At 38.0% G+C, this 23,366-nt stretch overlaps 1 protein-coding gene across 4 annotated transcripts in view; it reads left to right on the forward strand.

Annotated features, from left to right (window-relative positions):
• RXFP1 (relaxin family peptide receptor 1) overlaps positions 1 to 23,366 on the forward strand; it is a 54,966-nt gene that overhangs the window by 25,381 nt on the left and 6,219 nt on the right. For 2 of the 4 annotated variants that reach the window (XM_074589759.1, XM_074589762.1), the window contains 14 exons: positions 6,350 to 6,454; positions 7,195 to 7,300; positions 9,218 to 9,289; positions 11,431 to 11,502; positions 12,683 to 12,754; positions 13,584 to 13,655; positions 15,149 to 15,223; positions 15,514 to 15,585; positions 16,521 to 16,592; positions 17,343 to 17,414; positions 18,663 to 18,734; positions 21,140 to 21,211; positions 21,440 to 21,669; positions 22,952 to 23,362. In XM_074589759.1, coding sequence (XP_074445860.1) covers positions 6,350 to 6,454; positions 7,195 to 7,300; positions 9,218 to 9,289; positions 11,431 to 11,502; positions 12,683 to 12,754; positions 13,584 to 13,655; positions 15,149 to 15,223; positions 15,514 to 15,585; positions 16,521 to 16,592; positions 17,343 to 17,414; positions 18,663 to 18,734; positions 21,140 to 21,211; positions 21,440 to 21,669; positions 22,952 to 23,362 — 1,575 coding nt within the window. The remainder of the gene's footprint in view (positions 1 to 6,349; positions 6,455 to 7,194; positions 7,301 to 9,217; positions 9,290 to 11,430; positions 11,503 to 12,682; positions 12,755 to 13,583; positions 13,656 to 15,148; positions 15,224 to 15,513; positions 15,586 to 16,520; positions 16,593 to 17,342; positions 17,415 to 18,662; positions 18,735 to 21,139; positions 21,212 to 21,439; positions 21,670 to 22,951; positions 23,363 to 23,366) is intronic. The other 2 variants (XM_074589760.1, XM_074589761.1) reach the window with 2 other exon arrangements.

Raw genomic sequence — 23,366 nt, forward strand, 5'->3', positions numbered from 1 at the left:
CATAAGAATTGTCAAAAATTCAAACACCAGAATTCTTATTAATTTCAAAACCAAAATCGCGTGCATTGGGCCTAATTCTTTGCACCTCTGTAGACTGGATTGTTTCACCGTGAATGGGACATTAAAAAAAAAGAGTGACTACTGTTACATGTTTGACTACCACTCTACTTAACAGCAATAATAAAAGGGGAATGGAAGGAACACCATGCGAGGGTGTTTCATTTTGTCTTTTTTCACAAGCAAAGTCTTTAATTATGTAGAGTAGTTAATGGAACAAAGTAGCCTGAGCTATTCTGAGAGCACAAGTTTCCTCACTGTTCAGAAATTTGGCTTCTGGACAATTCTGCTGATAGTTCTGCAAAACTGTTTTCTTGGCAGTTAAGCAATGGCTGTAGTGTGTCTGTATTTGTTTTTTAATCACAGTGTCATAGCCACATTTTTCCAGCCCAGTGAAGCAAGAACAGGCATGCAGATTTAATTTAAGATGTTTCTAACTCTCCGGAGGAGTACTTCACTGGCTAAATATATTTCACCATTGTGTTGCTCCCAGGCCTAAAAGGTCTACAAACAAAAGGCAGCATTCAGCTCCCCGTCTGTAAAGTTCACTTATAGATGTTCATTAAGCTCTGTCTAGCTCACAGGCTGGAAATCACAGACAGAGGTTTCCGAAAGAACAGGGGCAGGGAGCGGCTGTTTGAAGTCTATTTATCTCTAAAAGCACAGGCCTCATCTGTTACTGTGTGCCACACCGTCATTGGGCGACTGTCTTGCCTTATTTAATAACTTACAGCATACTACCTCTTTTCTAAAGGGGCCTATAAAATTCAACAGGATGAAAGTAATAACAACCTATATAGATGTCACGCTGTTCTTATATGTGTTTCTTTGAAGGTCTATAAACTTACAGAGAATTATTGCCGTTCTGTAGATTCACTAAATCATCTCCTAGATTTCCACAGCAGAAATCTGAATTTCTATGGGATGTTTCTAAACAGCTATACAAAAGATGTATGTTTTAATATTATAAGATTGCTCATAAGGGATGAGAAATTTCAGAGGGTCTGAGTTTTCCATTTTTGCCTCAGCACATTGCAGAAGAGCTTGATGACTTTATATTTCAAATTAAGACTAATAACTAATAATGTTACGGTTAGTCACATCTTTTCCTGGCGTGGCATTTTTTTCCATCATACTTAAAATGTGAAATTTAAATGTATGAGACGCCATTCAGTTTTGAGCCCTAGATAGTAAATTCTGTTTATGAAGCAAAAAGAAAACACTTGGAAGTAGGCAGCATGCTCAAAATGTAGCAAATACTTGGAAAAAGATCAGATTTTCAAGATTCACATGGAAATTTTTTATATATGGCCAAATATTATTGTCCCTGCCATTGCCATTCATCCACAGTATATGGCACTGAAATAATCAGATTTACACTGATGTGCAAACATCAGCAAATGGAATAGCTTTGCTGCAGTTCTGGAGGCTTTTAATACATTTCATTTTTGAGATCTTTAACTACTGTTGATAACTAAGAGGAACTTTTACAATTCACTAGTCTTCTGCCTTTTCTGGTCTCCACAGTAGTGGCTTACTGCTAAGGGAATTGCAAGCAACACAACATTTTATAGATGTAGTCATGCTATTAGCTTATTTTAATTTACTCTGTCACATTTATTTTAAAAATTGTAAATACTTCAAGAGAAACAGAATAGAAAATTGGATTAATCTATATAGACTGAAAGTATTGTTTTATAAACTAGAAACTCCCCAGTGAAAGTATTTCACAGGAATAAAGCTACAATATTGAGAAGATAGTTATCTTTTGGAAATTTGAGCCTGCCTATTTTCTTAAAAGTTGCACTGGATTAATTAAGTTGTTTTAAAATCAGGAATAAACTTGTGTAAGCATGTAATCTATCTCATCCAGAGAAGCGTAAACCTTATTTCAATTGATTTAATTCTGTCTGTTTTTCTGTGGTTACATTGTCACGTATAAGTAGGCAAGCTACATTTCAGTTAATCAGCAGGTAGAGGATGCAGTCAACATGCAGTGACACACAGTTCGGTGTGGGGTGAATTGCCTTTGCTTTGACTGGCAGGTGTCCGGTTTTAGGTTCTTCAGTTTTTCCACTTGGGTATCTAAACTGGGGCTGTGAAATTCACTCCCAGCATTGAATGCTCCAGGCACCGCAACAACCCGCTTTGTAAAATCTCAGTGTGGTTTTCGTCTTACTGTAAGTTATTAGACTGTATCAGTATGCCCCAACACTGTGGAATAGGGCAATTATATTCCTTCATCTGTAAACATTTTTAACTGCATTGCTTCTTGTCTGGAGGACGCAGGTGTTCCTTGTTGCATTTAAGAGATATCTTTGTGAAAAGCCTGAAGTCATTTCTTACAGCAAGAGAAAGTATATTTGAACAACTGGCAGAAAGAAATGTCCATGGGTTATGACCACCAATAGCAAAGGCAAAATCAAAGGGTGACACGGTGTCCCTTTAGAGTGCTTATGTATTTAACTGATAGCATTTCTCTGTGTAATAACCCATGAAGTCATGGCCGAGAGAAGGGGAAAGTCTTACAGATAACGTCCTGTTCATAAACTCCATACTAAATAAGAGATGTGTCTTTAATTGAGCAAAGCTGATATTTTCTTGGTTCTGCCATTGAAAAGATTATTCAAATCTGTATTTTGTTAGGATTAACATATTCCTTCTCATTTCTTTCCCATCAGAAATGGTAATTGACAACTTTTAGCAAGGATCAGTGTATTAATCTCTAGCCAGATAAATCCAGTTTACAATTATTTATTTCACTTATCCATGTAGGGGAAGATTTGCTGATGTCTTGTTTTCTCAGATTTCATTTTTTACAGAAGTGCAGCCAACACAATCTATTTTAGAACTGGCTTGGGAAAAAGCAATTTCTCATCTGAGCTGTACTCCCCCAAATGAAAGATTTGGGATTTCAAGACCAGTGCTATTACCAGTCATTTCTTAAAGTGTTTGGAGAACCTCGTCTTGACAGAGGTAAACAGGTCACAAACCTACCATATAAACTCTAAACGATCACAAAGTGATTTACAGTTCTGGCGTTGAGTGCTTCACCCAACGGTTGTACTAAATATAGTTATTTGCACAATGCATTCTTCCGGGATTTGACAAAATAGTTTGTATAAAATAAAGACTGTCCAAGGCTTGGGCACAAAGCTTGGCCCAAAGCAAACATTTTTGAAGGTCAGAAAACTTGGAATGACTTATTTTGTTGTATTCAGGTATGTCTTTGTATTTCTAGTAGAAGTCAGGAAAATCAATGCCATGAGAAAAGATCGTTATTTCAAATGAACTGACCAGAAATTCCAGACAACTGGAATGTTTCCAGTACAAAATAATCCATGCTGTCCCTTCTCTGTGCTTTTTTTTCCCCTTCTCTTTTATGGCCACCCAAAAATACACAGCTGCCTCTTGACTTCTTTGAAAATGCTGGTGAACTTCCCATTCGCAGTGAACTGCTCCCTCGTTCCCATTAGTGTAGGAGGCCCTGCTCATCCTTTTTCTCTGCAGATGTGAACTGCAGTGATCGTCAACTCTTGTACGTGTTTTGTCACATGGCAAAGCAGCTCAAAAATACTAAAAGGTGGAATAAAATCTCATCTATCCACTCTTTAGTGTCAGAAGCAGGGAAATGCAGAGAAATTATACTTGATATGTTCATTGCCTTACAGGAAGATCTATATATTTAGAATCTGTAAATAAGTAGTTAGTTGTCTAAAGATTTCTATGAATATAATTATGAATTTAAAAGTCCCAAAATATTTTGAGATGGTACTCCTGACTGCAAAATATTTATTGGGTATAATTATACTCCAAGAATAATCTCATTTTTAATACGTCTTTACAAATTTCTGTTTAAAAATCCTCAATGAAAGATTCCTTTCTCCTTAAACCTCACTTCCTCCACATACATTGTATCCCTACTAGTTTCTTCAGGTCCCAGTTGCTGGTCCCTGTCCTGCAAATGAAAGTCGGTGGATGTGCTCCAGTTAAATATTCAGCAATAATGATAGGGGAAACCTCATCACAGCTCTAACTACTGGGCAGTAGGTTTATAAGGCACTCACCGCTTGGCAAAGGACCTGTTCTCGTCACTTCAATTACAGCTTCCATGTTGCAGGTAGTCCTAAAACTGAACTTCTGCTGAGCATTTAAAACAGGCAGGAGCAATATTTCCATGGGTTTGCCGACACCTTTTGTTTTGTCCAAAATGGATTAGGCTGCTTCTGAATATTGGCTTAATGATCTAAATGGGCAAAACTGCTAATGGATCAGAGCATACCAGGTGCTCTTGAGGAAATTAGTTAAATGTGCTTAAATGCCTTCTCCGGGTGGGAAGCTGGCATTCTTGCAGGGCATAAATTAATTCACATTAATTTTCTACTGAAGAAGGCACTTTCAAGTCTGTCTTTTCTCTTAACGGAGCAATTCCTGACGACAGAGAATGTGATTTACTTTGTATCCTTTATCTTTTCAATTAATGCGTAACAAACGAATAACAAGATAAAAGATAGTTTCCCTGAAGTTAGTTAATCTGTCATAATGTCTGTTAATCAGCACGTATAGCAGCACATCTTTGCAGTTTATGCGGCGAAGGGGCAGGCATCTCTTGGAACAGCCCCATCTGCTGACACTCCGTAGCAGGCTTCAGGAGATGCTTTCAAGGTAGTTTCCCTACCTAGCTGAGAAAACAACTGAGTCGTAATGTGACCGGAAAAATGAGACAGCCTTTCAGAATGGGAAAAGTAAATATATTTTATTTCTCCCTGCCTATTTTGAAGCCAATAGATATAGTAGTAATATTTGCTTGAGTAGAAAGATGTATAGAGAAAAGTCTGTGAGGAACTGTATTTAACTAAACAATTACCATGTGAAATTGCAGGGGAAAAGATTGTGGCTAGCATATCATAAAAGTGAAACTAAGACCGTAATGACTAGCAAAAGAGAGCCACGCTCAGAGTTCTCATATAAATGTTGTTTGACAGTAAGTATCATCACAAAGTAATGCTTTCAATTATCACTGATGCTTTAACTCACCAGCTAGTGAGTGCCGTCCTAAGGAGCATTTCTGGTACCAGTGCATATTCATTACGAGACGCTTTAAACTAAAAGGATGTGAGTGTTGTCAAAGCTGAAGAGAGGTCAGACTCAAATTAATGAAAGTAAAATCAATCACAGCTTTTAGAGGCAAGCTCTTTTTTTTCCTTTTTTTTTGTTTTTCTTTTTTCTTTGTTTTTCTTTTTTATTGTTGGTTTATGGTTGTGGTTTTTCTGCTTGTTTGGTTGGTGGGGTTTTTTTTTGGTGGTGTGTATTCCTGCCCTATTTTGGAAGTGGTTACCTATCAGTTAATTTACAGATGTCAGATACACGACAGACTTCCAAGGAACAGGTCTGTAGTTATTTCCAGCACCACTATATCTAGAAATCCTCATCTGTGGAAAGGAACTGAAAGACCTGCTCTTCAATTTTCACCTTTATGGCCATAAACCATCTGTACCAGTACATCTATGCAGTGACCAAACTGGTAATATGGAATAATGCTTTGTTTAAGATGATGCATATTAAGCTTAGCTTAAACATACACCACATCACCCACTCTCTTGAAAAGCGGTGTTCATTTGGCCTTCATCTAGATTTTCAGGAAAGAAATTAGAGGCTGTGATAGCGTGAGACAGCCCTCTGAAAGAAGTACTCAGAGTCGTAGCAATCATTTGATTTGACAAAGCCGCACTTTTAAGGAGGTAGGAAAATATGTTTGCCTCTTGCTTTCACACTCCCGTGTAAACAAAAAAGTTCTGAGGTGAAAGATTATACTTTTTTGGTGCAACTGTCACAGAAAATATTGCTGTTGAAGGTGTAATAAGCTGTTCCTACTATGCAGATCATCATCTCTATACATACATGTGATTAGGCAGCTGTATAAAAATGAAATCATCTAATAGTCTACAAAATGTTCTGGAAAAAACATGTTATTTAGATAAAACTTGATGCAACTAAATTTAGTGAGGGTAGATTTAGATTGGATATCAGGAAGAAATTCTTTCCTGTGAGGGTGGTGAGGCACTGGAACAGGTTGCCCAGGGAAGCTGTGGATGCCCCATCCCTGGAAGTGTTCAAGGCCAGGTTGGATGGGGCTTTGAGCAGCCTGGTCTAGTGGGAGGTGTCCCTGCCCATGGCAGGGGGGTTGGCACTAGATGATCTTTAAGGTTCCTTTCAACCTAAACCATTCTATGATTCTATTTCTACCTTCTATTTCTATTCTAATCTGTCTTCTATTTGTGTTTTTTATTAGAAGACAACAACGGATGGTCTCTGCAATTTGATAAACATTATACAAAGGACAAATTCAATAAACTGAAATCTCTGTATGCATTTCAGACAAAGACACCTGAGTGCTGTGAGTAATTACTGATATTATTTGCGTGATTATTACTGATGATTCCAAGAAAGAAATACTTAGCAAATATCCTTAACTGAAAGAGAAATATAGTGCAGTTTCATTTATAGTAAAACAGAATTAACATCTCAGATGAACATATGCATTGAAACTAATTTCTGTTCCATTAAGAGTGATTAATTTTCTGTAAGAGAAGCATCAAACATATGTCAATTAGGAGTGCAATATAAACGTTTATCTGAATATATTAATACAGCTGGAAAGACCATGAAATACATATCTTCTGGAGTGAAATTAAGGCAACATTTGTCCAAATTCACTTCTTCATATATCAAATGATTCTTGCAAGCTCCCGCCACTTCTGCGGGCGTTTGTCCCTTTGTACAGATTTTCTGACTCTGCTGTCTACCGTGAGCACTAATTTAAAGCGCAGAGACAGGGGAAAGGGAGCAAAGACTTCCTGACTCAATTTGATCCCTTTTTCACCTGGACAGAACTGTGCTCATTCTAGTAAATATAAGAGGACTGAATGATCTAAAAGAGGGACACAAAAAAATCTATATTTATTGTTAGGGTCTTCCCAAATCAATTCTTCTGAGTCAATTATGTAAAAACCCGTGCCTTTATTTCTGTTTAACACAGCCTGCTATGTCAGCCTTGGTGCTCGCTGTTCTTTTACACGCTATTTCTTTTCTCCCCATCCCACCTTTTGCCACAACCACGTTCTTGTTCTCACGCAGTGGCTGGTGCTGTGCCAGCAGAGTGTACCTGCCAAGGGCTGGAGATCTTCTGCGACGCTGCCAAGCTGCGTGCCGTCCCGTCAGTCTCTTCAAACATAACCATAATGTAAGTAGAGCAGAAGAGTTGTCTCTTGCTCTGTTCAGGTTTGACTATCAATCCTACAACCTTTTCACAATTACCGCCTTATAATTATGACCAGTTGGCTCAGCTGGTGCTTGTGAGAGCATCATGTCTCTCTCTTGACAAGTCCTTTAATGTGTTAAGCACAGATTTCCCCTAAATAAAAGGAGACAAAAGGAACTAAAAAACTCTGTGAAGTGATTATTTCATGTTTGTAACAGTGACTTGAGCTAGCAACAGTTTCAGGAAATCTGAAGAAATCTTCAGAAGAAATGTTTCCTTTTAAGACACAATGCTTAGGACCTTTTTATTATTCTATGATCCTGCCAATATTCCGAGTCTATATTCCTGCCAATAAAGTCAACAACCTTGAACTCAGTGGAACTACCTGCCTGAGAAAATCTTTTTAGTTCTCATCTGATGTCTCTGAATATGCTGTTATTTAAAAGGATTTGATCTGGCTGGGTCATCATACAGATAGGTATGCATAAAACAGATTTTTGGAAGAGATTAGGGAATGGTTGATATTGATCTTAGTTACTGTTTGAGGGGCCATTTTCTGTGTGGTGAGCAGAGGGCAGCATCACACGTTCTTACCTGAGGATCTTCCCTATGGAACAAGGGTATGGACCTCTCTGTTCAGCTGCAGTTTGCACTCATGTGTGGCTGAAGTTCTCCTTGTTGGAGAGTTCTCCTTGTGTGGGTTCAAATACCGCAGTACTTCATAACAAAGATTGATGTGGAATGTCAAATATATATTTAAACTGGCTGTTACCTCAGGGTCAACAAAGACTTCAAAAATAATGCCTCAGTTCTAGCTTTAGAAAAAGCAGTGAGTCTCTTCAGCTGGCTTTTGGGCTAGGCTCTCTTCTAATCCAACCTGAACTATTTTTGTTCTGGAAAGGAAACTCAAGTCAGTGCCCAATGGAGATGGGGACATGGGGACACATGCACCAGGAAATAAGCTCTGCACGCATTTGAGGTTTGAAATAAATCTATGGTTTAGTTTATACTCAAATCGAGCCAGCAATGTGTGCTTGTAGCCCAGAAGGACAACTGTATCCTGGCCTGCATCAGAAGAGGAGTGGCCAGCAAGTTGAGGGAGGTGATTCTGCCCCTCTACTCTGCTCTGGTGAGACCCCACCTGGAGTACTGTGTCCAGCTTTGGGATCCTTAGCACAAGAAAGACAAGGACCTGTTGGAGCAAGTCCAGAGGAGGGCCACGAAGATGATGAGAGGGCTGGAGCACCTCTCTCCTATGAAAACAGGCTGAGAGAGTTGGGAGTTGTTCAGCCTGGAGAAGAGAAGGCTCCGGGGAGACCTTATAGCAGCCTTCCAGAACCTAAAGGGGGCCTACAGGAAAGATGGGGAGGGACTCTTTATCAGGGAGTGTAATGATAGAACACGGGTTAATGGCCTCAAACTGAAAGAGGGTAGATTTAGATTGCATATCAGGAAGAAATTCTTTACTGTGAGGGTGGTGAGACACTGGAACAGGTTGCCCAGGGAAGTTGTGGCTGCCCCATCCCTGGAAGTGTTCAAGGCCAGGCTGGATGAGGCTTTGAGCAGCCTGGTCTAGTGGGAGGTGTCCCTGCCCATGGCAGGTGGGTTGGAACTAGATGATCTTTAAAGTCCCTTCCAATTCTAACCATTCTGTGATTCTATGATTCTACTATTTTTCAGTTCCCCTGGGGACATGGAAGAATATTTTTTGATGAGGAAGTATTTCGCTTGCTGTTTAAATAGATACAAATATTGAGACAAACAGAGGTAGCATATTCAGACAGTTTCATGTTGTTTTTATTATTTAGCAGTGTGAAAACTGCCCTTATTGAATAACAGAAGTGGCAGTACTGCAGGAAGCTGGGAGAGTATTTTTACTGTGTGCGTTCATTCCTACAGGTCTCTTCAGAGGAATCTACTAAGGAAACTTTCTGCCAACATTTTCAAGAAATACCAAGACCTTAAAAATCTGTAAGGGAGTATTTCAACTTAAAATATCTATTTCATGCCTTAAATACTCATCCTCTCCCTTTCACATACACACACACACAGAGCTTAACATCTAAATGACAACCTGCAGTTTGTACTCAAAATTCTGTTTTGTCTTACCCTTCAGTACCTCATCTAATTATGTAGCTTGTTTGGCTCAAATAGTTTGATTTGACATTTCTATTTTTGCAAAATCATAATTTATGCATATTTATTTTTTTAATATTGTTCATTTTATGTCAGAAAAATGATAGACTTTCATTATGTCTGAAGGAAGTTACATTTATAATGAACAGTGAACATGCAAAAGAAATTCAAGTAACTTAATCCATTTACTCCACAAAATGAAAGTTTGAAAAATTAAACTTCCCATTTTCATGGGGGGGGCTCACTTACATGGCACTTGGTTTTACTCCTAATTATATCTGGTACCAATTAGATAATGCTAGTCAAGTTGTTACAAATTGTTACAGCAATTGTCAAATTGTTACAGCAGCGCAATACTGCGCTATGTTTGATGATGTCTAGCATATATGTTGCTCAAAAATCATAGCCTTAAACAAATTTGCTTTATATAGAATTAGTGAAATTAAGAATTAAATACGAAAGTCCAGAGCAGCGCTCTTAAATCACCTCGTCAAGGCACTTTTGTTCCCAGAAACTTTTATGGCAACTGCGCTGTGCTGCAGCACCCTCTTGTGTTCCCAAAGTTAGTTGCCATTCTTAAACCACGGAAAGAAACCTTTTCATTAAGAGAAGTAATCATTAATATGTATAGTCATTATTGAGTGTTAGTACTTAATATTAATTCCACACATTTCTTATCGGTAACTGCACATTTTCAGAAAGCTTTTGAACAATGTTTGGCACAAATCCATTTTGTCAAAACCAATGTCATATTTCTTACTGCTTTTTAACGGAAATGCACTTGGGTGTTTTATTGACTGTACTTTAGTTTAAAGGATTTGTATGCAAATACTTCTCAGAGATAGCGCTACAATGCTTTAAAATTATTTTAGAAGGATTTAATATTTGCAATTGATAGCATTTTAAAACTTATTTAATCAAATTAGATAAAGAAAAATAGAAAGAAAAAAATAGTATTCTTTAGTTTACAGAAAATTAGCAACATTCATTTTATGTTTTTATTATACCTCCTTAAAAATTCACAATTTGAAAATTATCTGATACCATAAAAAGAAAATTCAAAACCACATGTTAATTTGGCATTTGCCATGCAACCTTTTGCTTGTAGCAGGATTCTGGCTAAACATAACGATAAGGTCACACAGGTGAGAACTGCAAGGTTAGGACCTAAAACAGGAGATCGTGTACAACCACTTCATTGTTCATCTCAGGCAAACCAAGTGTCTCAGACTAAATTTTGTGATGTGGCTGTGGGGGGATATTTCTTTTAAAACACCTTTACAGTCTTTGCAACATAGTTGTGAAATGCTCTGGTGAGACCCCACCTGGAGTACTGCGTCCAGCTCTGGAGTCCTCAACACAAGAAGGACATGGACCTGTTGGAAAGGGTCCAGCGGAGGGCCACGAAGATGATGAGAGGGCTGGAGCACCCCTCCTACAAAGATGGGATGAGAGAATTGGGGTTGTTCAGCCTGGAGAAGGGAAGGCTCTGAGGAGACCTTATAGCAGCCTTCAGTACTTAAAGGGGGCCTACAGGAGAGATAAGGAGGGACTCTTTATCAGGGATTGTAATGATAGGACACTTGGTAATGGCCTCAAACTGAAAGAGGGTAGATTTAGATTGGCTATCAGGAAGAAATTCTTTACTGTGAGGGTGGTGAGACTGGAACAGGTTGCCCAGGGAAGTTGTGGATGCCCCATCCCTGGATGTGTTCAAGGCCAGGCTGGATGGGGCTTTGAGCAGCCTGGTCTAGTGGGAGGTGTCCCTGCCTGTGGCAGGGGCTTGGAACTAAATGATCTTCAGTGTCCCTTCCAACCCAAACCATTCTGTGATTCTGTGATATTGTCAAATTTAAGATGTAACAAGTTTGACAGCACACAAACGCATTCAGTTTCGTTGATAGATTTTAATTGGTTATTTACACTAGCTTTGACTTTGCATGCTTAGAGAATTAATAGTTGTTGTATCTTCTTAGGTACCTTCAGAATAATAAAATCAGAGCTGTATCTGAACATGCTTTCAAAGGTTTATACAACTTGACAAAACTGTAAGTATTGCTTTTTGAATACTGAAGTAAAGAAGAACGAGAATTGCTCTGAGAGTCACTATGAACGTCTTGCTCTGATTTGGTTCAGTGTTAGGAAGCTGCAAAAATGGTCTAAATCTTGAACTCAATGATTGGATTGAGAAAGCAAACATAGATTTAAAGTTATCTGTGCAAGTTTATCTGACGGGACAATACTTTGAAAATACACGTGGGCTCCACGCTTCACTCCCATTCCCCAAATGTGCAGAATGGAAGAAGGAGACAGTATGGTAGTTACCTGCATAAAGTCAGAAAGAATGGAAAAGGAATAAAACCAAAGCCATAGCTTGTGATGAATGAAAACTCTTTAATGTTATGTTTTGATTTACAGAAGCAAACGAAGGTAACCAGTATGGGCAATGAAAATAATCTTTTTTTTATTTTGCAGCAGCTTTTTGAAAGATGTTTCTAACATCTAAGGAAAACACTCATTGAAAGAAACAATACATAAATTGTGCTGTTTGGTTCGGCTTTTTGTTTCTGCAATGTTTTTAAAAGGAAATTTTTTTACAATGTTGTACCTCTTCTTTTTCCGTCACATGAGCGTGGTTGATTATCTGTTATTACAGCTGCTGTTGTTACCTTCCCAGCCCATTTACAGTACAGCCCCTCACTTCATTTCTCAGGCTTTCTTTTTCTATGATTCTGGTATCTACGTTTGCCTAATGCCCTTAGCAGAGACTGAACAGGATCCTGGGAACATTCATGGAATGAATCGCTCCACAGAAGGAAACCGGGAAGGGCCTAAAATACAACACAGCGAAAATACGCAGCCTGTTGTGTTTTCTTACAGATAACACAAAATGTTCACCATAATTGTTCCATAAGTCCTCACTACAGAGTCCTGCCCTGCTCTGACATTTCTGTGGAAGACACAAGCCCACGCATTTCCTTCTGTCACAAAAAATTGGCTTTCTTGGGGAGAGAGAGGCTGGAATCGCATACAAGGGGCTTTGTGGCTTACTTAATGGTTTATCTTTCAAAGAAAAGCATGAAATATTACCCTAACCAAAAATGATAATTATGAAAATTTTTAGCAGTATTCTGATAAATTATCAAGGTAAAATCTTAAAACTCATTTTCATGCATCTGATGCTAATTAATCGTTCCATTAATTTATCTTTGCCTGGTCTTGTTTCAGATACCTGAGCAACAACAAGATAACCAGTTTGAAGCCTGGTGTCTTTGAAGATCTACACAGACTTGAATGGCTGTATGTTGCTTTCTTATTTGTGTGTTTACTTTCTCAAGGATTAATCAAAGCAAGACAAAGAAATATTTGGATTGCTTTCAATTTTGTGCATAGCGGTATTTTATACTAGATAATAACCAAGGAACTCATGTTACACTGTGCAAGGTAAAAATCTGACTGACTTTGGTGAGGGCAGAGATTAGTTCTTGCGGCCTTTATGGCTCCAATGACTGGTGACTTTTACAATACTAAATAATGTTTATTAGTAATTGCCTGTTACAAATTAATAAATTAAATAACTCAGATACTATAAAACAGTAGGAAGATTTGGGGGGGAGGGAATACACAGTGCTTGAAATGTCCCAGACAAAATGACTGTCATAATCTGAAATATTTATTACTGCTCTTCAGACAGATGAAGTTGGAATACTGTTTTGACTGAGTAAAGTTATTAAAAATAAGCAAGTAATAATATGTCTAACATTTTTCTGTGTGTTTTGAACTGATGGATTGCTGTGGAACACCGTTATGTGGTGCTGCTTTGTTTTTGCAGGGAATTCATTCAAATTCTTGATCAAAGAAATTTTAAAACTGGCAAGAAAATACTTTTTTTCTAAACTGAAAACAATTACTTTCGCAAAGCTAAAATATTTATTTTTTAAATAAAATTCTTCTGAAAGAAAGTTAATTTGATTAATACCCTGACCTGCTATGGAGTAGTGCATTAATTTTTTTAGTTTGAATGGGCATTTGAAGAAAACCACTTCAATTATGTTATTTTTTCAACATCTGTTCAATTTAAGACTGCAGACAATTATTAATCTGAGACATGCTTTGCTATTATTCATAGGATAATTGAAAATAACAGGATAAATCGGATCTCTCCATTAACATTTTATGGACTCAAGTCTCTTATTCTCCTGTAAGTATGCAATAAGAACAAAAAGTGTCATTGTCCTTGTTTGAGGTAGAACAAAACCAATTTTCTTTTCAGTAATTTTACTTTTCAGTTAAGTTTCTTCTAACTGACTGCACTCTCTGAAATTAATGATATGTTTTTCAGACAGTATCCGTTTCTAGCAGATAATGTCTGATGTTTATAGTTAATACCAAGGAGCGGTATGCAGAGAGGCTCCTGCTTATACTTATTGCTATAAAACCCAAGCCAGCTTTGTTGTGTGCCCAGTTGGAGAGTCAGAAGCAGACAAGCGTAGAGGGGTCCCACCTGCAGGGAGCAGCAGACAGGACAGGTGACCCAAAACTGACCAACGGGGTATTCCATCCCATCTGTCCCATGCTCAGTATAAAGCTGAGGAATCAAGGGGTCACCCTCTCTTCTTCAGTGGCCAGGGTCTGAGGAGGACTCTGTCCGTTCTTCTGTCTTTGATTCTCATTGGTGTGTTCCTGAATCCGGTTCCTGCCTGCTGCTGAGTCCCATTGCTTGCCAGTGACGTGACCATCATCCTGGTGCCTTGATATTGGTTTTCTATATATTTACATATATTTCGTTATTTTCTTATTAATATTATTATGTTTTCTTTTTGTCGTTAGTATTTCATTAGAACTCTTTTAGGGATATTTTCCAGCCCGTAAGTCGCTCTCCCTTATTCTCTCTCCCTTCCCCTTCTGTTATTTGTTTAGTGGCTAACCCAGCCCAAACCACAACAGTTACTTAATGGAACAGAACAGAAAGGGCAGATATATATAAAAACCTTTTTATAATGGCTGTGCTTGCTCACCATGGAGTGCCATCAGTACACAGCAGCTTCTTCTTACCCCCAGCTGTGATGTGCTGGAGTAGGAGGATTTGGCAGCAGCGGACATGCAGTGTTTGAAAAAGTATAGGGAGATGGGTGGGAAAAATAATAAAAAGTCAGTGTCTTTTTACTGCAGTAATGGGGGCGAGTTGTCCTCCAGAGTGGCGGTGCAGGGGGTGGGGGTCCCAAAGCTCCTTCCCTTGGCAGCAGCCCAGCCTCCCTGCCCAAGAGCCCATCTGTAATCTGTCGCTGCCCTCTCCAGCCCCAACGACGAGGGACCCCCTACCTTTGCAGCTCGGAGGGAAACCTCCCTCCATCTCCCCCTTCTTCTGTCATGAATAGAAGTTACATGACGGAAGTTATGACACAATAGTCAAAACATTTGTATTGACTTGCTATGTTTTATTTAAAAAACAGTGAAGTGAACATCTTTCCTTTACCTGGTAATTAACTAGTTAAGGATAAAATACTGCTCCACAGAATGCCACAGGGAAAGTATGTGGAAGTTTAAGAAAATAATACTACCTTCAAGACTATGAGAAATGAATCAAGCTTTCACTGCCTTTTTTTCAAAAGTACAAATATAAGACATGGAGGGGTTTTTTTCTAGAATGTAATTTTTGGCCAATGTAAATAGCTACACTATTCTATTTTTCAGAGAGATGATGAACAATTCTCTTGCTCGTTTGCCTGATAAACCTCTGTGCCAATACATGCCGAGACTAAACTGGCTGTAAGTCTACCTAATTTCACTAGAAAAATATTATTTTGTTGTCTTTGTATGGTGCTTCCACCCCACTTTTTCTAATGGGGTGCTGGATCTTACAGAGTGGGTAACTTCCTGCTGGGTCACTGCAGGGTTGATGACCTGAAGGCATCAATTAGGTGTGCAGAAATATTACTTGTCTGGTTCCCACTCTCTGTTGTGCAGTCATGAATTTCTGATAGTATTTTTCCTTAATTACCTTCGAATAACTGCCTGAATTTATTTTCAGTGATTGATGTTTTGTTTTTATATCCCAGAGACCTGGAAGGCAACCATATCCATCATGTAAGAAATGTCACTTTCATCTCCTGCAACACTCTAACTGTACTGTAAGTAATAGGATACGCTAGCCTGCCAGAGTCACACATGCTGCTGCTGAACAGTCAAGTGATTTGTTATAGCTAATATTAAAGTTTCCTCAGTATCACGGTTATTTAGATCTCAGGAGATTAAATTAAAAATGTTCAGTTTTAAATGAGTGCCATAAAAAATAACCACTGTTTACATTTATAGCAAAGTTCAGTGCTGATATATGCAACTGAACTTCACTGAAGTGATTCTGACTGATATTAAGATTTAGACTTTTTTGTTCTAACTTTTTACTTGGAAAAAGAGACAAAAAGTTCTCATAATAAAAAGCAGAAAACATAAAAATATGTAGCTCGTTTCTTCATTTTAATTAGTTTGTTTGGCTGGGTCGTCAACTTTAGAATTTTCCCCGTAGTTTGACTGATTACAGCAATGATGTTGTAATCATGTTCAGAAAATCCCTTCAACCTTTTGCCAGATTAGTAGGCTCCACAGTACCTGTCACTTTCAATTTTTAGCTATTGTTCAGTACCCATATTCTCATCTTTCTCTTTGCTTTAAAACCCAGGTTGTTCATTTAAGGAGCAAGCTCAGTGGCAGATGAAATAGGGGTGAAGGAAAAGTTGAGCGGCCACATGCCTGTGTCCAAGGTGTGGTTAGGTCACAAGCCTTCCAGCCCGATTTATCTTCTGCCTGCCCTCAGCCAATTTATATCCGCCTCCTATGGGTGTGTGGATATATACATACCCACACACAAACACGTATGTGCATAGGCAATAAAAGTTATTTATCAAATGGTAAAATGGTAAGCTTCTACATCTGATTAGCTTGTTAACTGAATTAAGCAAATATTTGAAGATGCAGAGAAGAGAGAATTTTAAAAGTTTATAAAATCTTTCTCTAAAACCAAATAGATGTCGAGAAGCAGCAACATAAGTTTGTTTTATTCTTTCAGGGTGATGAGACGAAATAAAATCAGCTCTCTAAATGAAAACAGCTTTTCTTCTCTCCAGATGCTAGACGAATTGTGAGTTGATTTCTTCTCTTACTTGTATAACAAGTCACACAGTTTTACAATTTATATTACAAACATCATTTATGATAAATTCTGTTTCATATAACATGCTCTGCAGATAGCACTCGTCCTCAGGGTTTTTTTCTGTGTGTTTAACAGGGCAGAAGGAGTTGGTAAAACACATTTTCTGTGAGCATCAATAATACTGAGGGGTTTGCTCACAAGATCCTTATGTTTCCTGAATAGAATCAGACTAATTAATCTTAGATCACCACAGTGTCTTTTAGACTCATTTGCCAGTTTCAGTCAGACTGAGACCTTTACTCCCCTGTCCACAGCTATTAAAATCTGTGTTTAGTGAAAGTACGCAGATAGATAGAGACAAAAACGGAGGGAAAGATGTAGTGCTGGCTAGCCCATGTGAGAAAATTCCCATCATGAAACAGTAAATTTAATTTATTTCCAAGCTCCTACAACTCAAATTAAGGGTATTTTATTTTCTTTTTGATGTAAACACAACAATAATAAATGATGTATCTAAAGGCATATCTGAAGTAACTACACAAAGAGAAATCCGGTGGATCTAGCTTCTCACCCTGCTTTAACAGCATTCTTTCACAGTCAAAGTTTCTGATACCCTATGTTATAAATAATATTTGGCAAACAGGATAAAACTGTGTGTCTTGAAATTGCAAAATGGTTCGGTAAAATTACTGAGCCTAGTAAGAACTTACTGTATCCTACCTGTGGCTCTTTCTGCAGAGATTTGGCTAGCAACAAGATTGAATCACTTCCTCCATATATATTTAAGGATCTAAAGGAGCTTTCACAACTGTAAGGATTCTTGATTATTATGATGTATAACTGTATATTACTCATTTGATATGGTGCTTTCAGTCATGAATGCTGGGAAAGAAAAGCATGTGTATGTATGCGTCATTTAAGCACTGCCTAAAAAATACTTATCTCAAGAGTAATTCTATACACCATTTTGCCCAGAGTAGTTTTGTAGATGTGTATTGTCATGTCCCAAAAGATACCAAATTCAAATTCTACCCTTTTTTAGATTTTGTTGGTATATACAAAATTAGCTATGCTAGCTATATAATGAGAAATTAATATTTCGGTGGGAATGTTTAGTGTGATATCAGAATTTGCTCTAAAAATAGATAATAAACCTGTGTACGAGCATCACGCAGATGCCTTGTTTGAAACTGTTTTTTTCCTGTGAAAGAGTTCCAAAAAAGCATAAGTTATTATAAAACCAGAAAGATATTATCTCTTTTTCCCATGATGCATATATGGGCAAATTGTCAAATGCTACTGCTGGGAAGTCCCAATATTTCTCACATAATCTGAAAGAGGTACTAGTCGCAAAATTGAAGACCTCCCCAGAGGAGAAGGGGTAGTATGTGGAATAACATATTTTTGAGCTTTTCCAGCATCCTCCAGATCCATTACAATACACTGGGACAACCAAGTGTGTACAGCTACATTTATTGAGTTTGCGCATTTTAGTTACCATATTAAAATAAAAACATAAGGAAAAGTTACAGGGAGAAGAAAAAGGGGATGTACCGAGAATCACTCTTGCACAGAGCGAAAGCATCTAATGCTAATGTCTATTTTCACATTCCACTGCCTCTGTCTGTTCCTGAACTCACATGAATGATTATGATAAAATTGAGTTTAGCCAACAGTAAAATCAATTGTGATTTATTTCTAAGTGCGTGCAGTTCAGCTAGCTTCTTTTACTTGAAAGACAAGTCCAGGAAGTTCAATACCTAAATATTTCTATAGCCAAAACCTTTAAGCATAAGGTTGGGGGAGGCCGTTGTGCATGTGTGTGTGTGTGTGTATGTGTGTAATAGTGTGCCTGTGAAGCATCTGACTACTCTTCCCACTGGCTTACCAAGCTGGATAACACTAAATGAATGTTACCATTTGCAGTTGGAACTGTCAATTGTACAAGTCCTTCCTACAGGGATGGAAAAACAAATGGGTTATGTAGTTTGACTTTATTTTTAGAACAAACTGTAAGGAAGATATACAAAGTTACTTATGTCTATGTTGTGTTTACAGGAACCTTTCTTACAATCCAATCAAGAAAATACAAATAGACCAGTTTGATTTTCTAATTAGACTCAAATCCCTGTAAGTACCGAGTTTTTAAATTTTGCTGTTTTCTTTGTGATTATGCACATCTCCTTCAGCAGGACATGATCCAGAATATGTTTTATAAGAAATTGACCTTGAAATAATTCATAGTTATGGTAATGATCCTAAACAATTTGAGCCTGGAAAATAATTACTAGCAATACTCAAATTTTCCTTCCTGTAAATACCAGTTTTGTAATGGAATTTTTTTCCAACAAAAAGAGATCATAAATTCAGCTTAGAGAAGGACGTTGTCTTTTCTTCTATTATAGAACAAGATTAGCCCTCATTTGACCTTATGTAATTTGTTCACACGGCCTAAGGGTTATGCAAGGTCCAGATGGGGCTATTAATGCCAGGAGCGGGTACCATTAGGGTATGTAAAGACGGGAATTATAAAGGAATTTGGTATATGTACAAGTTTGGGGACAAATTTCCCTTCTTACAGAATCTACTGCTAACACCATGAAAAGAGCACTATAAACCAAGTACAATTCAGCTGCCATGCCAGAAGGAGGTGGGACCTTTACAAATCTTTTCGAAGAGTTTAGCAGGAGTTTTTGTGGCTGCGCTAACACAGCAGCTCCAACTTGAATTCTGCCAGCAGAGCTCTTCCTAAAACTGTGATAGTGCAGTGACAGCCTTGCAAATCTGAAATTATCCTGTGGTAGATTTAAGTACATCTTCACAGACCACGGCACATTGGCAACAACCAGCATGGTAGAGCACAGCATTGGCTCTCGTCAGTCATCATTTCAAAATCATAGAATCATTAGGATACTTTGGGTTGGAAGGGACCTTAAAGATCACCTAGTTCCAACCCCCCTGCAATGAGCAGGGACATCTCCCACTAGACCAGGCTGCTCAAAGCCTCATCCAGCCTGGCCTTGAACACTTCCAGGGATGGGGGATCCACAGCTTCTCTGGGCAACCTGTTCCAGTGCCTCACCACCCTGATTGTAAAAAATTTCTTCCTTATATCTAACCTAAATCTTCCCTCTTTTAGTTTAAAACCATTATCCCTTGTCCTATCATAACAGGCGCTACTAAAAATGGTTGTGGAAATAGAAAATGAGATGTTTCCTTGGATAGGAGCATAATAGGAGTTTTTGATTTGACCCAACCAGCAGTGCATATGCCTCCGTTGACCAGTCCAGCTTCCTCATGGTGAGCTGGAATCCGATGGCCAAATTCAACTAAATTTGATAAACGGCTAATGACCTGAAAATACTAAATCTGTACAACTTTCATGAAAATAAACAATTGAGCACAGAAAAGAATAGTTAGTTACCTCCCTAACAGTTGGGGTACAGCATATACTTTATCCATTATTTAACACCAAAGAACTCGTGCAATTCAGTGACTGGGACCTTCCATGTTTTTAGGTTAAGAAAGTTGTTAAATCTTGAGATAGATCTATACGAAGCAGTTTGCAGAACGTCAGTTGCCTCTTTGCTAGTTTGAAATAGTAAGAATAGCTGGGTAAAGCCCAGCCTAAGATTCTTTGCGGTGCTTAAATAAAACTAACACTGTTCCATACTGGGGGATTTTTCCTGTCTCCTAGCAAAAATGCCCGCCAGACCACAGCAACTAACCAGTAAGACTGGTATTTTTCTCCACTTTTGCCTAAATGTGCTCAGAACTCACATGGATATTGCATTCCAGGCATTGAACGGTGACTTCAAATAAGGGTCCCCACAAGGAGAACCAAAGACCTCTGACCGGTTGCACACCTAACCGGTGGATCAGGTGGACTGGAAGAATACAGAAACTGAAGTCCTAAAAGAACAACTTACACACTTACACTTTATTGATCTAGCACTGCAGGGGGAATAATAGTGCCATTTTCAGTATATTAAGAAAAAAAAAAAAAGAAAGAAAGAAAGAAATCCCATCTATGTGTCACAAGCCAGCGTTTTCCCTCACATGCCATGTTCTATGCCCCAGCTTCCTGCTGCTCTTGACACAATGAAGACTGAACTCCTGCAGTTGTTTGATTGTCTAGTAAAGCACTCCCTGGGATAAAAGGCAGAAGAGACATGTAAAATATTACTATTGGAACAAGTTATTATTTTCTCAGAGATGATGAAAGAACATCAGTAGAACAATACTTTGGAAGGGCAACACAATAATCAGAGATTGCACTGCTGAGAGCACTAAAAGAGCCACCTTTGTGATTTTGGAAGAACAGCGGGTTTATTAGAATTAACTGCAATTTATTTTATTCCACTTTAGCTTTTACACAGACTTTCTGTACAAGTTTCAAGGGGATGATAGATTAGATGCAGTTAAAGTTTATCTCTAGTTTCCTATATCCATAGAAGCACAATTAAATGCTCATAAAGTTTGTTCTTTTACTACTGAGTTTCTATGGCCTTTTACTGAGAGTACATTGTTTACAGCAGCTTGGAGGGCATTGAGATTGCAAACATCCAGAGGAGAATGTTCAGGCCCCTGAGAAACCTTTCCCACATGTAAGTAGGTTTGCTTTCTTTGGTCTGAATTTTACAATTTACAGAATACTGGGTAATTGAAAACAAAAATATATGAAAAGCACCATGTGTGCAGTTGTGAAATTTTGACAGTTTTTAATTAATTTTTCTTCATTCAGAATATGTTTTCTGAGTAGTTACTAGAGAGTTTTGATAACCTGGTAACCAAACCAGAACCATCTCTTATCTGTTTTTCTTTTTCACGACCAGATATTTTAAGAAATTCCAGTACTGTGGATATGCCCCTCATGTGCGCAGCTGCAAGCCCAATACTGATGGGATTTCATCCCTTGAGAATCTTTTAGCTAGCATCATACAGAGAGTGTTTGTCTGGGTTGTATCCGCCATCACCTGCTTTGGAAATATTTTTGTTATCTGCATGAGGCCTTACATCAGATCTGAGAATAAGCTTCACGCCATCTCAATAATGTCTCTCTGCTGTGAGTACTCCATGCGTAAAAGAATATTGGTTTAGTCTGCTCATAGTGTATATGGTATTTGTTGCTACAATATAGTGACATATTTCCAGCACTGGATTAGCTGAACTTTCACGTAGTTTCAAATGACGATACAAAATGTTGTGTACCTTACGCATTTGGAGGTCTTCTGCATCAGGACGCTGGTTTTGTTCTGTGCCAACAGGCAGCTGACAAATTCCAAAGGTTTCACGTTCGATTTTAGTGCTGTGGGTGTTGTGTCAAATTCACGCTTTCTTTAGCAAGGAGAAATAAAACTTTTCAAAGGCCCATAAACTTAAGTTTTACTATGCAGTTTTGAGTAAATAGCAATTTGCTTGTGTAAACATTGTGTTAAAGATAGTTATTTGTGTTTTTCGCACGAGCAAAAGGTTACTTATCCAAACACAGAAAATCAATCACCCTTGGATCCCCAATATCAAGAATTAGGGTGTCTCTTTTTTTTTATTTTAGTCCTAAAGACAAGTCTATGGATTAACTATTTGGCAGTACAGTCACCACAATCTCAGTAGAGGAGAGTCTACCAGCATTTTACAAATGCCATTAGTTGCATTTTGAAAAGCAATTGTCAAAAGCATATAAAATAAGTGCAATGTTTCTAAACACAGCATGTCAGTGATTTTGAAACTTTGTTGTTTAACCATGGGAACGGTCTGAACACCACACAAAACTTCTAGCCAAAACACCTGAGAAACCTTCGGTTCTGCGTTGCCAGCTCCTCTGCCCTGAATAGTCTTAGAAGACTATGCACATTGGTTTGGAATTAGCATAAGGTGGACAAACCAAAAGTAAACTTTGAAACCAGCAGAGATGCCCTACTCAAAACAAATTACCTTAAGCTAAATGTCAATATCAAAAGGAGTAAGACCTAATAAAAAAAGGGTTGCAAGAGTATTTCTATAAATGAAGCCATATATTTTTCTGTTTACGAACAAATTTTATCTGAACTTCAAAAAATCAGGTTGGAAACAAGTACGAAACACAGGCTATCAGTCCAACTGAAAACTAATTAAAAAAAAAAAAAAGAGGAATGAAACTGAATTATGCTGCCTTTATGGTAATTCGCAAATTCACAATAGCATTCCAACTATAATATTGATTTTATATCTGTATATTAGATGACTTTTAAATATGTACGTGTATAATATAAACATATGCGTATGTATGTCTGTTTTCCAACATACATATACACAGAGAATGGGAAATTCAGATGTGTAAATAATGATGTTAAGCACTGTGCCCACAGGTGCTGACTGTCTGATGGGAATATATTTATTTGTGATTGGAGCTTTTGATCTTAAATATCGCGGAGAATACAACAAGCACGCTCAGTTGTGGATGGACAGTATTCATTGTCAATTGGTGGGATCGCTGGCTATTCTGTCTACAGAGGTGTCAGTCTTACTGTTGACTTACCTGACTTTGGAAAAATACATCTGCATAGTTTATCCTTTTAGGTGTTTGAAGCCCAGAAAACGCAGGACAATTTCCATTTTGGTTCTTATCTGGATAATTGGGTTTGCTGTTGCTTTTATCCCACTGAGCAATAAGGAATTTTTCAGGAACTACTATGGCACCAACGGCGTCTGTTTTCCTCTTCACTCAGAACAATCAGAAAGTTCAGGAAGTCAGATTTATTCTGTTGTAATTTTTTTGGGTAA

This window comes from Larus michahellis, chromosome 5 (genome assembly GCF_964199755.1).
Source record: "Larus michahellis chromosome 5, bLarMic1.1, whole genome shotgun sequence".
Taxonomy (NCBI): domain Eukaryota; kingdom Metazoa; phylum Chordata; class Aves; order Charadriiformes; family Laridae; genus Larus; species Larus michahellis.